Source organism: Eubalaena glacialis, chromosome 14 (genome assembly GCF_028564815.1).
Source record: "Eubalaena glacialis isolate mEubGla1 chromosome 14, mEubGla1.1.hap2.+ XY, whole genome shotgun sequence".
Classification (NCBI taxonomy): domain Eukaryota; kingdom Metazoa; phylum Chordata; class Mammalia; order Artiodactyla; family Balaenidae; genus Eubalaena; species Eubalaena glacialis.
Genome location: NC_083729.1, coordinates 40,971,204 through 40,985,339, shown reverse-complemented (window position 1 = coordinate 40,985,339; position 14,136 = coordinate 40,971,204). Strand labels below are relative to the sequence as shown.

The window sequence follows — 14,136 nt, the reverse complement described above, 5'->3', positions numbered from 1 at the left end:
TGGGCTTTCTATCCTGTTCCATTGATCTATATTTCTGTTTTTGTGCCAGTACCATATGGTCTTGATTACTGTAGCTTTGTAGTATAGTCTGAAGTCAGGGAGCCTGATTCCTCCAGCTCCATTTCTCTTTCTCAAGATTGCTTTGGCTATTCAGGGTCTTTTGTGTTTCCATACAAACTGTAAAATTTTTTGTTCTAGTTCTGTGAAAAATGCCAGTGGTAGTTTGATAGGGATTGCATTGAATCTGCAGATTGCTTTGGGTAGTACAGTCATTTTCACAATGTTGATTCTTCCAATCCAAGAACGTGGTATATCTCTCCATCTATTTGTATCATCTTTAATTTCTTTCAACAGTGTCTTATAGTTTTCTGCAAACAGGTCTTTTGTCTCCTTAGGTAGGTCTATTCCTAGGTATTTTATTCTTTTTGTTGCAATGGTAATTGGCAGTGTTTCCTTAATTTCCCTTTCACATTTTTCATCATTGGTGTATAGGAATGCAAGAGATTTCTGTGCATTAATTTTGTATCCTGCTGCGTTACCAAATTCATTGATTAGCTCTAGTAGTTTTCTGGTAGCATCTTCAGGATTCTCTATGTATAGTATCATGTCATCTGCAATGACAGTTTTACTTCTTCTTTTCCTATTTGGACAGTTTTACTTCTTCTTTTCCTATTTGGATTCCTTTTATTTCTTTTTCTTCTCTGATTGCTGTGGCTAAAACTTCCAAAACTATGTTGAATACTAGTGGTGAGAGTGGGCAACCTTATCTTGTTCCTGATCTTAGTGGAAATGGTTTCAGTTTTTCACCATTGAGAACGATGTTGGCTCTGGGTTTGTCATATATGGTCTTTATTATGTTGAGGTAAGTTCCCTCTATGCCTACTTTCTGGAGAGTTTTTATCATAAATGGGTGTTGAATTTTGTCAAAAGCTTTTTCTGTATCTATTGAGATGATCATATGGTTTTGCTCCTTCAATTTGATCATATGGTTTTTCTCCTTCAATTTGTTAATATGGTTTATCACATTGATTGATTTGCATATATTGAAGAATCCCTGCATTCCTGGGATAAACCCCACTTGATCACGGTGTATGATGCTTTTAATGTGCTGTTGGATTCTGTGTGCTAGTATTTTGTTGAGGATTTTTGCATATATGTTCATCAGTGATATTGGCCTGTAGTTTTCTTTCTTTGTGACATCTTTATCTGGTTTTGGTATCAGGGTGATGGTGGCCTCGTAGAATGAGTTTGGCAGTGTTCCTGCCTCTGCTATATTTTGGAAGAGTTTGAGAAGGCTAGGTGTTAGCTCTTCTCTAAATTTTTGATAGAATTTGCCTGCAGAGCCATCTGGTCCTGGGCTTTTGTTTGTTTGAAAATTATTAATCACAGTATCAATTCCACTGCTTGTGATTGGTCTGTTTATATTTTCTATTTCTTCTTGGTTCGGTCTCGGAAGGTTGTGCTTTCCTAAGAATTTGTCCATTTCTTCCAGGCTGTCCATTTTATTGGCATATAGTTGCTTGTAGTAATCTCATGATCCTTTGTATTTCTGCAGTGTCAGTTGCTACTTCTCCTTTTTCACTTCTAATTCTATTCATTTGAGTCTTCTCCCTTTTTTTCTTGATGAGTCTGGCTAATGGTTTATCAATTTTGTTTATCTTCTCAAGGAACCAGATTTTACTTCTATTGATCTTTGCTATCGTTTCCTTCATTTCTTTTTCATTTATTTCTGATCTGATCTTTTTGATTTCTTTCCTTCTGCAAACTTTGGGGGTTTTTTTGTTCTTCTTTCTCTAATTGCTTTAGGTGTAAGGTTAGGTTGTTTATTTGAGATGTTTCTTGTTTCTTGAGATAGGATTGTATTGCTATAAACTTTCCTCTTAGAACTGCTTTTGCTGCATCCCGTAGGCTTTGGGTCATCGCGTTTTCATTGTCATTTGTTTCTAGGTATTTTTTGATTTCCTCTTTGATTTCTTCAGTGATCTCTTGGTTATTTAGTAGCATATTGTTTAGCCTCCATGTGTTTGTATTTTTTACAGATTTTTTTCCTGTAATTGATATCTAGTCTCCTAGCGTTGTGGTCAGAAAAGATACTTGATACGATTTCAATTTTCTTAAATTTACCAAGGCTTGATTTGTGACCCAAGATATGATCTATTCTGGAGAATGTTCCATGAGCACTTGCGGAGGGACTCTATTCTGTTGGTTTTGTATGGAATGTCCTATAAATATCAATTAAGTCCATTGTTTAATGTATCATTTAAAGCTTGTTTCCTTATTTATTTTCATTTTGGATGATCTGTCCATTGGTGAAAGCGGGGTGTTAAAGTCCCCTACTATGATGGTGTTACTGTCGATTTCCCCTTTTATGGCTGTTAGCATTTGTCTTATGTACTGAGGTGCTCCTATGTTGGGTGCATAAATATTTACAATTGTTATATCTTCTTCTTGGATTGATCCCTTGATCATGATGTCGTGTCCTTCTTTGTCTCTTGTAATAGTCTTTGTTTTAAAGTTTACTTTGTCTGATATGAGAATTGCTACTCCAGCTTTCTTTTGATTTCCATTTGCATGGAATATCTTTTTGCATCCCCTCACTTTCAGTCTGTATGTGTCCCTAGGTCTGAAGTGGGTCTCTCGTAGACAGCATAAATACGGGTCTTGTTTTTGTACCCATTCAGCCAGTCTATGTCGTTTGGTTGGAACATTTAATCCATTTATATTTAAGGTAGTTATCAATATTTATGTTCCTATGACCATTTTCTTAATTGTTTTGGGTTTGTTATTGTAGGTCTTTTCCTTCTCTTGTGTTTCCTGCCTAGAGAAGTTCCTTTAGCATTTGCTGTAAAGCTGGCTTGGTGGTGCTGAATTTTCTTAGCTTTTGCTTGTCTGTAAAGGTTTTAATTTCTCTGTCGAATCTGAATGAGATCCTTGCTGGGTAGAGGAATCTTGGTTGTAGGTTTTTCCCTTTCATCACTTTAAATATGTCCTGCCACACCCTTCTGGCTTGCAGTGTTTCTGCTGAAAGATCAGCTGTTAACCTTATGGGGATTCCCTTGTATATTATTTGTTGTTTTTCCCTTGCTGCTTTTAATATTGTTTCTTTGATTTAATTTTTGATAGTTTGATTAATATGTGTCTTGGTGTGTTTCTCCTTGGATTTATCCTGCCTGTGACTCTCTGTGCTTCCTGGACTTGATTGACTGTTTTCTTTCCCATATTAGGGAAGTTTTCAATTATAATCTCTTCAAATATTTTGTCTGTCCCTTTCTTTTTCTCTTCTTCTTCTGGGACCCCTATAATACGAATGTTGGTGCATTTAATGTTGTCCCAGAGGTCTCTGAGACTGTCCTCAATTCTTTTCTTTCTTTTTTCTTTATTCTGCACTGTGGTAGTTATTTCCACTATTTTATCTTCCAGGTCACTTATCCGTTCTTCTGTCTCAGTTATTCTGCTTTTGATTCCTTCTAGAGAATTTTTAATTTCATTTATTGTGTTGTTCATCATTGTTTGTTTGCTCTTTAGTTCTTCTAGGTCCTTGTTAAACGTTTCTTGTATTTTCTCCATTCTATTTCCAAGATTTTCCATCATCTTTACTATCATTACTCTGAATTCTTTTTCAGGTAGCCTGCCTATTTCCTCTTCATTTGTTTGGTCTGGTGGGTTTTTACCTTGCTTCTTCATCTACTGTATATTTCTCTGTCTTCCCATTTTGCTTAACTTACTGTGTTTGGGGTCTCCTTTTTGCAGGCTGCAGGTTTGCAGTTCCCGTAGTTTTTGGTGTCTGCCCCCAGTGGGTTAGTTTGGTTCTGTAGGTTGTGTAGGCTTCCTGGTGGAGGGGACTGGTGCCTGTGTTCTGGTGGATAAGGCTGGATCTTGTCTTTCTGGTGGGCAAGACAGTGTCCGGTGGTGTGTTTTGGGGTGTCTGTGAACTTAGTATGATTTTAGGCAGCCTCTCTGCTAATGGGTGGGGTTGTGTTCCTGTCTTGCTAGTTGTTTGGCATAGGATGTCCAGCACTGGAGCTTGCTGGTCGTTGAGTGGAGCTGGGTCTTAGCATTGAGACGGAGGTCTCTGGGAGAGCTCTCGCCGATTGATATTACGTGGGGCTTGGAGGTCTCTGGTGGACCAATGTCCTGAACTCGGCTCTCCCACCTCAGAGGCTCAGGCCTGACACCCAGCTGGGGCCCCAAGACCCTGTCAGCCACACGGCTCAGATAAAATGGAGAGAAAAAAAAAGAAAGAAAGAAAAAAAAGAAAAAAGAAATAAAGTTATTAAAATTAAAAATTAAAAAATATTATTAAAATTAAAAAGTAATAAAAAAAGGAAAAGAAAAAAGAGAGCAACCAAACCAGTAAACAAATCCACCAATGATAACAAGCAGTAAAAACTATACTTTAAAAAAAGGACAGACAGAACACTAGGACAAATGGTAAAAGCAAACCTATACAGACAAAATCACATAAAGAAGCATACATATACACACTCACAAAAAGAGAAAAAGGAGAAAAAATATATATATATATACATATATATATATAAAAATAAAGGAAGAGAGCAACCAAATCCATAAACAAATCTACCAATGATAATAAGCTCTAAATACCAGACTGAGATAAACATAAAACCAGAAACAAATTAGATGCAGAAAGCAAATCCCAAGTCTTCAGTTGCTCCCAAAGTCCACCGCCTCAATTTTGGGATGATTCGTTGTCTATTCAGGTATTCCAGAGATGCAGGGTACATCAAGTTGATTGTGGAGATTTAATCCACTGCTCCTGAGGCTGCCCAGAGAAATTTCCCTTTCTCTTCTTGGTTTGCACAGCTCCTGGGGTTCAGCTTTGGATTTTGCCCTGCCTCTGCATGTAGGTCACCCTCTGGTGTCTGTTCTTCGCCCAGACAGGAGGGGGTTAAAGGAGCGGCTGATTAGGGGGCTCTGGCTCACTCAGGCCGGGGAGATAGAGGGGTATGGAATGCGGGGTGAGCCTGCAGTGGCAGAGGCCGACATGACGTTGCAACAGCCTGAGGCACGCCGTGTGTTCTCCCGGGGAAGTTATCCCTGGATCACGGGACCCTGGCAGTGGCGGGCTGCACAGGCTCCCAGGAGTGGAGGTGTGGATAATGACCTGTGTTTGCACACAGGCTTCTTGGTGGCTGCAGCAGCAGCCTAAGCATTTCATGCCTGTCTCTGGTGTCTGCGCTGATAGCCGCGGCTCGCGCCCATCTCTGGAGCTCCTTTAGGCGGTACTCTGAATCCCCTCTCCTTGTGCACCCCCGAAACAATGGTCTCTTGCCTCTTAGGCAGTTCCAGACTTTTTCCTGGACTCCCTCCCGGCTAGCTGTGGCGCGCTAGTCCCCTTCAGGCTGTGTTCACACAGCCAACCCCAGTCCTCTCCCTGGGATCTGACCTCGGAAGCCCGAGCCTCAGCTCCCAGCCCACACCCACCCCAGCGGGTGAGCAGACAAGCCTCTCAAGCTGGTGAGTGCTGGTCAGCATCGATCCTCTGTGCGGGAATCTCTCTGCTTTGCCCTGTGCACCCCTGTTGCTATGCATTCCTCCGTGGCTCTGAAGCTTCCCTCCCAACCACCCCCCGTCTTCACCAGTGAAGGGGCTTCCTAGTGTGTGGAAACTTTTCCTCCTTCACAGCACCCTCCCAGAGGTGCAGGTCCCATCCCTATTCTTTTTTTTTTTTCCCCACATACATCAATGTTATTATTTATTTATTTATTTATTGGCTGTGTTGGGTCTTCGTTTCTGTGCAAGGGCTTTGTCCAGTCGCGGCAAGCGGGGGCCACTCTTCATCACGATGCGCGGGCCTCTCACCATCGCGGCCTCTCTTGTTGCGGAGCACAGGCTCCAGACACGCAGGCTCAGCAGCTGTGGCTCACGGGCCCAGCCGCTCCGCGGCATGCGGGATCCTCCCAGACCGGGGCACAAACCCGTGTCCCCCGCATTGGCAGGCGGACTCCCAACCGCTGTGCCACCAGGGAAGCCCCATCCCTATTCTTTGTCTCTGTTTTTTCTTTTTTCTTTTGCCCTACCCAGGTACGTGGGGAGTTTCTTGCCTTTTGGGAAGCCTGAGGTCTTCTGCCAGTGTTCAGTAGGTGTTCTGTAAGAGTTGTTCCTCATGTAGATGTATTTTTGATGTATTTGTGGGGAGGAAGGTGATCTCCATGTCTTAATCCTCCGCCATCTTGAAGGTCTCCCCCCAAGGATTTTCTTTTGATAAAAATCTTGGTTGGGGGCATGTTTGCAAAGCATTTTTTATAGTTTTAAAATGGGGATTCTTTTGTGGTTTTTTTTGCAAGTGGCATCCAGTTGATCAATTATCTCTTTCAACTGGTTAAAAATAAATACTTCTAAAAAAACATATTCATTCTACAGTTATATTAAATTCTCTTCAGGAATTAAAATTTTATTTGCAGGTATTTTGATGTCACTAAGGGCTTGTTCAATGATAGCCTCATTTGTAAGGATTTTCACTAGTCATGTGGTCAGCATTCCACAAAGATTAACTGATTGCAGGCGCAGCTTCTACAAGTAGCCACTTCCCTTCAAAGAGACTTAGGCCACCTTGACCATTATGCTCTGGAGCTTAAAGTTATTCAGACTTAATGCTATCACTGACACGCACTAGAGGGGAGCTCCATTTCTATTCTAGTAACTGATTTTTTTTTAACATTTTTCAGCTGCTTTGGCATTTCACATACCTTCAAATGTAAAAGAGCATGCCTCAAAAGATAATCCCAGTGTCCCTATGCCACATTTACTGTGATTTAGAAGTTTTATTATTTCCCTTCCACTCCCATCCCCTCCCCCATGTCCTTCAGGCTACAAAACCTGATGCCCTTCTAAGATACCTTGCCAATCTCCATTCCCTCTTCTACATCTTTTTTTTTCTTTTCTTTTCTCTTTTTTCCTATCAATCTGCAAGATATATAGAGTCAGCAGGGTAATATGATAGAAGGATCCTGGGCTTTGGAGCTCCTCAGAGTTGGATATGAATTCTTTTTTTTTTTAAGATTTTTTTTTTTTTTGATGTGGACCATTTTTAAAGTCTTTATTGAATTTGTTACAATATTGCTTCTGTTTTATGTTTTGGCTTTTGGCCACGAGGCATGTGGGATCTTAGCTCCTCGACCAGGGATCAACCCCACACCCCCTGCATTGGAAGGCAAAGTCTTAACCACTGGACCACCAGGGAAGTCCCATGGATATGAATTCTTGGCATTAATGTTCCTATAACACTAGGTATCCCTGGGCAATACTTCTTTTTTGAGACTTTTTTCCTTAACTGTAAGGGACAGCAGAAATATCATTTGGCTTTCAGAACCATGAGAGTGAAGGGAGTTTTTAAAGATTGTGACAGCATCCAGGGTACCTTATATTACTGAGCAAGAATAGCCTGTATTCTTCTTTTCTTTTTTCCTTCATTTAGGTCTGACACCAACTATCCTCCAGCGTTCCTTTTCCTCACCATTCCCACTCTTCTCTCTCAATACTCTCTCCATCATCACCTTCCATAACTCTTTTGCAACCATATGGCTTTTTTTTCTCATTAATGGGAAACCACTTCTGGGTACAGTCAATGGTACCATCAAGGGGTGTTATGGGGGAAGGGGAGACTTACTTCAGTCTCAGTAACCATCAGCCCCTACCACTCCACGCCTTTCAAAATAAGCATCCAATCTTGAGTTTACTATGCTAACACTGTTTTAAAACAAGTCCTCTAATCTTCAGCATCCCCAAAACTACCTGAAATTAACACATAATCTAAGTAAAAAGAGTGTGTTCCTTGTGAAAGCATCTTGTATGGTAAGTCCCCTTCCTTCCCTTCCCACCAGATTGCTATTCCTGAGTCCCTGGAGTTTAGAAATTCTAGAGCCAGCCACTAAGTCTTATCTGCTCTCCCCAAGACATTACGGTGCCCTTACTGCTATGGTTGGCCCCACTGTCCTCCTAAAATCCCTGTCTTTTCTCCTGCCTGTTGATTGTAACTGGAGCAATGGTGCTACTGCTTCTCCTTCCTCTGACTCAATATTGCTAAGCCCATCCAAGTCCATTCACACTCCCTGCACAGCCTTCAGTACTAAAGACAGCTCCATGCTGGGTTTTGTCAACAGTCATGTTGTTGCCCTCAGGAGCCATCCCAGGACACATGTAAGTAGCAGCAGGTAGGTTTTTGGTCTGCAGACAAATCACCAAGGAGAAGAATTGCTAGACATGTGCCCAGTAGGGCAAAAAAAGAAAGAGCAAGGGACCAGGGGAATGGGAAAGGGAACTTTTTTTTTTAAATTTATTTATTTTTGGCTGTGTTGGGTCTTCGTTGCTGTGCACAGGCTTTCTCTAGTTGTAGCGAGAGGGGGCTACTCTTCATTGCGGTGCACAGGCTTCTCATTGTGGTGGCTTCTCTTGTCACGGAGCGCAGGCTCTAGGCGTGCAGGCATCAGTAGTTGTGGCACGCGGGCTCAGTAGTTGTGGCTCACAGGCTCTAGAGCGCAGGCTCGGTAGTTGTGGCCCACAGGCTTAGTTGCTCTGCAGCATGTGGGATCTTCCCAGACCGGGACTCGAACCCGTGTCCCCTGCATTGGCAGGCGGATTCTTAACCACTGCGCCACCAGGGAAATCCAAGGGAACATGTTTGACCTCTTAGTGATATAAGTTTATTCAGAAATCATGGCAGAATTTTTAGTGGTTTTGAATTAGTGCTTCTAATAGCAGCTGAAGTAGTTTTAATAGGGGAAAGTAGTAAGGGAAACTAAAGCGGCAATAGTTGGAAAGTTTTCATCTGATTAAAAAAAGGCTATTATTTTGTAGGAATCATCCAGGGAACTTGCTTAAAATGCAGATTCCTGGGCTCTGTCCCTAGAGAGTTAGATTCAGGGTCTGAAGTAATGCCAGGAATCTTCATTGTAACAAAGACTCTGGTGATTCTGATGCAAGTGGTCCAAGGACCACACCTTGAAAAATACTGACTGAGAGATAGTGAAGTAGAAGAAAGGCCCCTGGACTATGCATATGAAGACCTAGCATTGCCACTAGTGCCTAGTGCTGAGGGACCTGAGGCAAGTCACTTACCTCCTTTAATCTTGGTCTCCTTACCAATAAAATGAAGGGTTCAATGAGCTGGTCTTTAAGGACCTTGCCAATGGTAAGAAAAAACCTATTTTCTCTCATCATTCTTATAACCACCATATATCTTTAAAGATTTTAAAATTAGGTAATTAGGGCTTCCCTGGCGGCGCAGTGGTTGAGAATCTGCCTGCCAATGCAGGGGACACGGGTTCGAGCCCTGGTCTGGGAAGATCCCACATGCCGCAGAGCAGCTAGGCCTGTGAGCCACAACTACTGAGCCTGCGCGTCTGCAGCCTGTGCTCCGCAACAAGAGAGGCCACGATAGTGAGAGGCCCGCGCACCGCGATGAAGAATGGCCCCCACTTGCCGCAACTGGAGAAAGCCCTCGCACAGAAACGAAGACCCAACACAGCCAAAAATAAATAAATAAATAAATTAATTAATTAAAATATTTTTTTTTAAATTAGGTAATTATACTGATGTGCATGAAGACAAGCAAATATGCTACTTATATTTAATAATAAAACAAGTGAGGTTCCTATGCAGTCTCCTGTGTGTGGCAGCAGTACTTCTCCAGTTCCAGTGTGGTTTCTATGATATGCTAGCACGTTTCTGGAGTCCCCAGTCATAGATTTCTTTTCCATTTTTTTTTTTAAATCTGTTTTTTCCCTTAGGTAATTGTATTGCTCAAATATATCATTTTATCCACTCACTGTATTAGGTACACACTTCCTTCTACAGAAAATGAGAAGCTAAGTTTTAAGACTAGAGGAAAATGCTCTTTTAATGTGTGAGGAACTCTAAGGTGAAATACATATTTGTAGTGGCCCTGACAGAAAAATTATGCCCCTTTCTCCATCTCCCAAGATTGTATTAGCCAACTGTGGGCAAAGAGAAAATTTGTTAAGCCTACATGCATCATACTGTATTATTCATTGTCTCTGTATCCTCTCAATTCCTTTCCAAGCCAGCATCACCCTGGTTTATTCATTCCACAAACATTTACTGAATGGATACGCTGAGCTAAAACTATGTGAGGCACTGAGATTTTAGATATAAATAAGATCTAATCCCCTGACTTCAAGGCTATTAAAGAATAGCCTCACAGACTATGAAAGAAGACATGCATCATCACATAATGGCAATATAGTTTGAGAATTACAACAGTACTTAAGTGCAGCCATGGCTGAGAGAAGGGGTGATAAACTCCTTAGAGGTGTAGAATCAGGAAAGGCTTCATAGAGATGCTTATCTTTAAAGATCAGGGGGAATTCTCCAGAGAAATAAGGAAAGAAAGGGAAGAAGAAACAGCACATTCAAATGCAAAGGGATGAAACAGTAGAACTTATTCTGAGAGCCACATGTCATTTCACGTGACCAAAGGGTTGGTTGCACAGGGGATTTGCAAGAGATAGTTATGAGAATCTCCAACATTCACTGAGCACTTAATAGGTGTCAGGCGTTATCCTGAACAATCTACATGTGTTAATACATTTAATCCTTAGCACAACCCTAATGAGGGAGGTATGATTATCATCCCTATTTGGCAAATGAAGAATTTGAGGTACAGAGATGTTAAATAACTCTCCCAGGTTTACACAGCCAGTAAAAGCTGGAACCCAGGCAGTCTTGCTTTCGAGCCCACGTTCTGCACTGTGCAGCACGACTGCTTCTTAGAGATGCGACTGGAGAAGGAGACAGAACGAAGATCAAGGAGAGACTTAGAGGTCATCACAAGGAGTCTGTAGTTTATCCCCTAGCCAATGAGAAACTAGGAAATGTTTGAATTAATATATTGTGCGTAAGAAAGGCCATACAGAAGGAATATACAGATGGACTAGAAGAGGGCTGAAACTAGAGGAAGGATGCCAGGAAGAAAACTAATGTAATTGTCCCTTAAGAGAAAATGAAAATCTGAACTCAAGCAGTAGCAGTGTGGTTGGGAGTAAGGGAGAGGCGGAGGTGGGACTATTCCTTCTCTAGGGACAGAGCCCCTCTTCAATCCACTCTCTGAATTTGACTCATACTGTAAGAAATATCTATTTAAAACTATTTCTTCCTATTGTTCATGACTCTATTCTTACTCTGCTCCTAAATTTCTATCGAGTAACCTATCCTTGGTTTCTATTTCTCAACTGGGCTATCTGATTAGCCAGGGACTTAAGTGCAAGCATGTCCTTCAGTAGCTGATGATCTTTAACAATGTGAGCCTTCCAATCCCATCTGCGTTCTACTACAGACAGACAGCTTGATAACAGTTTGGTTGACAACTAAAGGAGATAAATAGCTAAGAAAATGTCAAGAAAGGGTTCTTTTACATTGAGCAAGCAAGATTATGTCTCTAAATTTGTTTTCCAAAGAAAATCATCCTCTGTACACAGCTTCATTAAGTCTTTGCATCATTGTGTAAAATCTACATATTAAAAAAAAAAGTCTAAATGGTTTTTCATTCCCTTCTTAAGGAAATCCTACATCAATTCAGAGTTCTCAGATAAATAAATGTAAGACTAAGGCTGCTGTGACTTTGTTTCCTTTTGTTTGTTTTCCTTAAAAAAACACTACGGATGATTTCTGAATATTTTCAATACCCAGAATCATAAAAATTCTAAGTTTACATTGAGCCAAACTATTCTTCTTACAGTTATTCTGCCATCTTTGCTGAGAGTGAACTGAGTGGCTGGGATTATGACTATGGTTTCTGCTTACCCAAGACACTCCAATGTGCTCCTGAACCAGATGCTTTTAATCCCTGTGAAGATATTATGGGCTATGACTTCCTTAGAGTACTGATTTGGCTGATTAATATTTTAGCCATCACGGGAAATGTGACTGTCCTCTTTGTTCTCCTGACCAGTCGTTATAAACTGACAGTGCCCCGCTTTCTCATGTGCAACCTCTCCTTTGCAGACTTCTGCATGGGGCTCTACCTGCTACTCATTGCCTCAGTTGATGCCCAAACCAAAGGCCAGTATTATAACCATGCCATAGATTGGCAGACAGGGAGTGGATGTAGCGCTGCTGGCTTCTTCACTGTATTTGCAAGTGAACTTTCTGTCTACACCCTCACAGTCATCACACTAGAAAGATGGCACACCATCACCTATGCTATTCAGCTGGACCAAAAGCTGCGATTAAAACATGCCATTCCGATTATGCTTGGAGGATGGCTCTTTTCTACTCTAATCGCCATGTTGCCTCTTGTGGGTGTCAGCAATTACATGAAGGTCAGCATTTGCCTCCCCATGGATGTGGAAACCACTCTCTCACAGGTCTACATATTAACCATCCTGATGCTCAATGTAGTGGCCTTCATCATCATTTGTGCTTGCTACATTAAAATTTATTTTGCAGTTCAAAATCCAGAGCTGATGGCTACTAACAAAGATACAAAGATTGCTAAGAAAATGGCAGTCCTCATCTTCACCGATTTCACCTGCATGGCACCAATCTCTTTCTTTGCCATCTCAGCTGCCTTCAAAGTGCCCCTTATTACAGTAACCAATTCTAAGGTTTTACTGGTTCTTTTTTATCCTGTCAATTCGTGTGCCAATCCGTTTCTGTATGCAATTTTCACAAAGGCATTCCGAAGGGATTTCTTTCTGTTGCTGAGCAAATTTGGCTGCTGTAAATATCGAGCTGAACTTTACAGGAGGAAGGATTTTTCAGCTTATACCTCCAACTGCAAAAATGGCTTCACTGGATCAAATAAGCCTTCCCAGTCTACCTTGAAGGTGACCACATTACAATGTCAATATTCAGCTGTCCTGGACAAGACTTGCTGTAAGGAGTGTTAACTGCTATATCAGTAACCACATTACTGAATTATGCTTAAATATGTAAAAAAAATTATCTGTACCAGTAATTTTAACAAAGAGCTGATTTCAGGAAATTATGTGTTAGGCACATTAGGCAAAAAAAGACCTCTTCCTAGCTCAAAGTGTGGTCTATGACCATTGCCGGTCTAAAAACTATGTGTCACTGGCACATGATAACAATACAGAAGTTGAGAGTGTTTAGAAACTTTTACAGCAATTTTGGCAGAGTAATTTTATGTCTGTTGAATCTAATATTTTTAAAATGAGGTGGTATTTTGCATGTCTTTAATTTTTTCTCATTTTGTCCTTGCAATAATTTTTATTGCATTTTATAAAAATGTTAGCCCATAACATTTGAAGTTTAAAATAACTTGTCCTTTTCATCAGATAGCTTGAGAAATACACTCTAGAGATGCACTGTTCAATCTGGTACCCACCAGACACGTGTAGCTAAATTAAAATGAAATTAAAAATGTAGTTTCTCAGTTGCACTAGCCACATTTCAAATGCTCAATAGCCACACATGATCAGTGGTTACCCTATTACACGGCACATACACAGAACAGTTTCATCGTCACAGAAAGTTCTACTGGGTAGTGCTGTCCTAAAGACGTTTATCTATCCCATCTAGGTTCCACTATTTAAAGTAAAGTAAGCATCTAAAGGCACATTTCAGCCTGTTGGTTTGGTGTTTAGTCTCTAAAGAGCAATGAAGCATTAAACAGTATACTGTAAACTCCTTGTGGGTAGGAACCCTGTCTCAATTTTGTTTCCCTGTCTCCTAGCTCAGGATCTCGGCAATAGTATCCAACAAATGTGCTGAATTACACTGAAGTTATGAAATCTATAAGGAAAAAAAATTTTTTTTTCTTTCTAGGGCCCTATCTTTTATGGAAGTAAAAGAAAATATTTAAATATTTTAAAATGCTTAACTTTCATCATTTCTATCTTTGAGGGTATAGAAAAGTACATCCAATATTTGCTAGAGGTATTTTTATTTATCAGAATTGACTCTTATAGGACAATGAAATTATGGTTTTAATTGCAGTGTTTTTTGTAAGTTCCTTTGACACTTTAAAGTAACTTACTGAAAGTTTATTATATGCCAAACATGTTGATAAGTATTTTATATAATTTAACCCATTTAATCTTCATAAAACTCTATGATAAAGATATTATTCACATTTTATAATAGAGGAAAACCTATTACAATTTTCCCAAGTTCTCAAAACTAATAAAAGATTCA

At 40.5% G+C, this 14,136-nt stretch overlaps 1 protein-coding gene across 1 annotated transcript in view; it reads left to right on the top strand.

Annotated features, from left to right (window-relative positions):
- LHCGR (luteinizing hormone/choriogonadotropin receptor) overlaps positions 1-12,869 on the top strand; it is a 61,568-nt gene extending 48,699 nt beyond the window's left edge. Inside the window, exon 11 of the mRNA XM_061168717.1 lies at positions 11,717-12,869. Coding sequence (XP_061024700.1) covers positions 11,717-12,869 — 1,153 coding nt within the window. The remainder of the gene's footprint in view (positions 1-11,716) is intronic.
- The last annotated feature ends 1,267 nt before the right edge of the window (positions 12,870-14,136 follow it).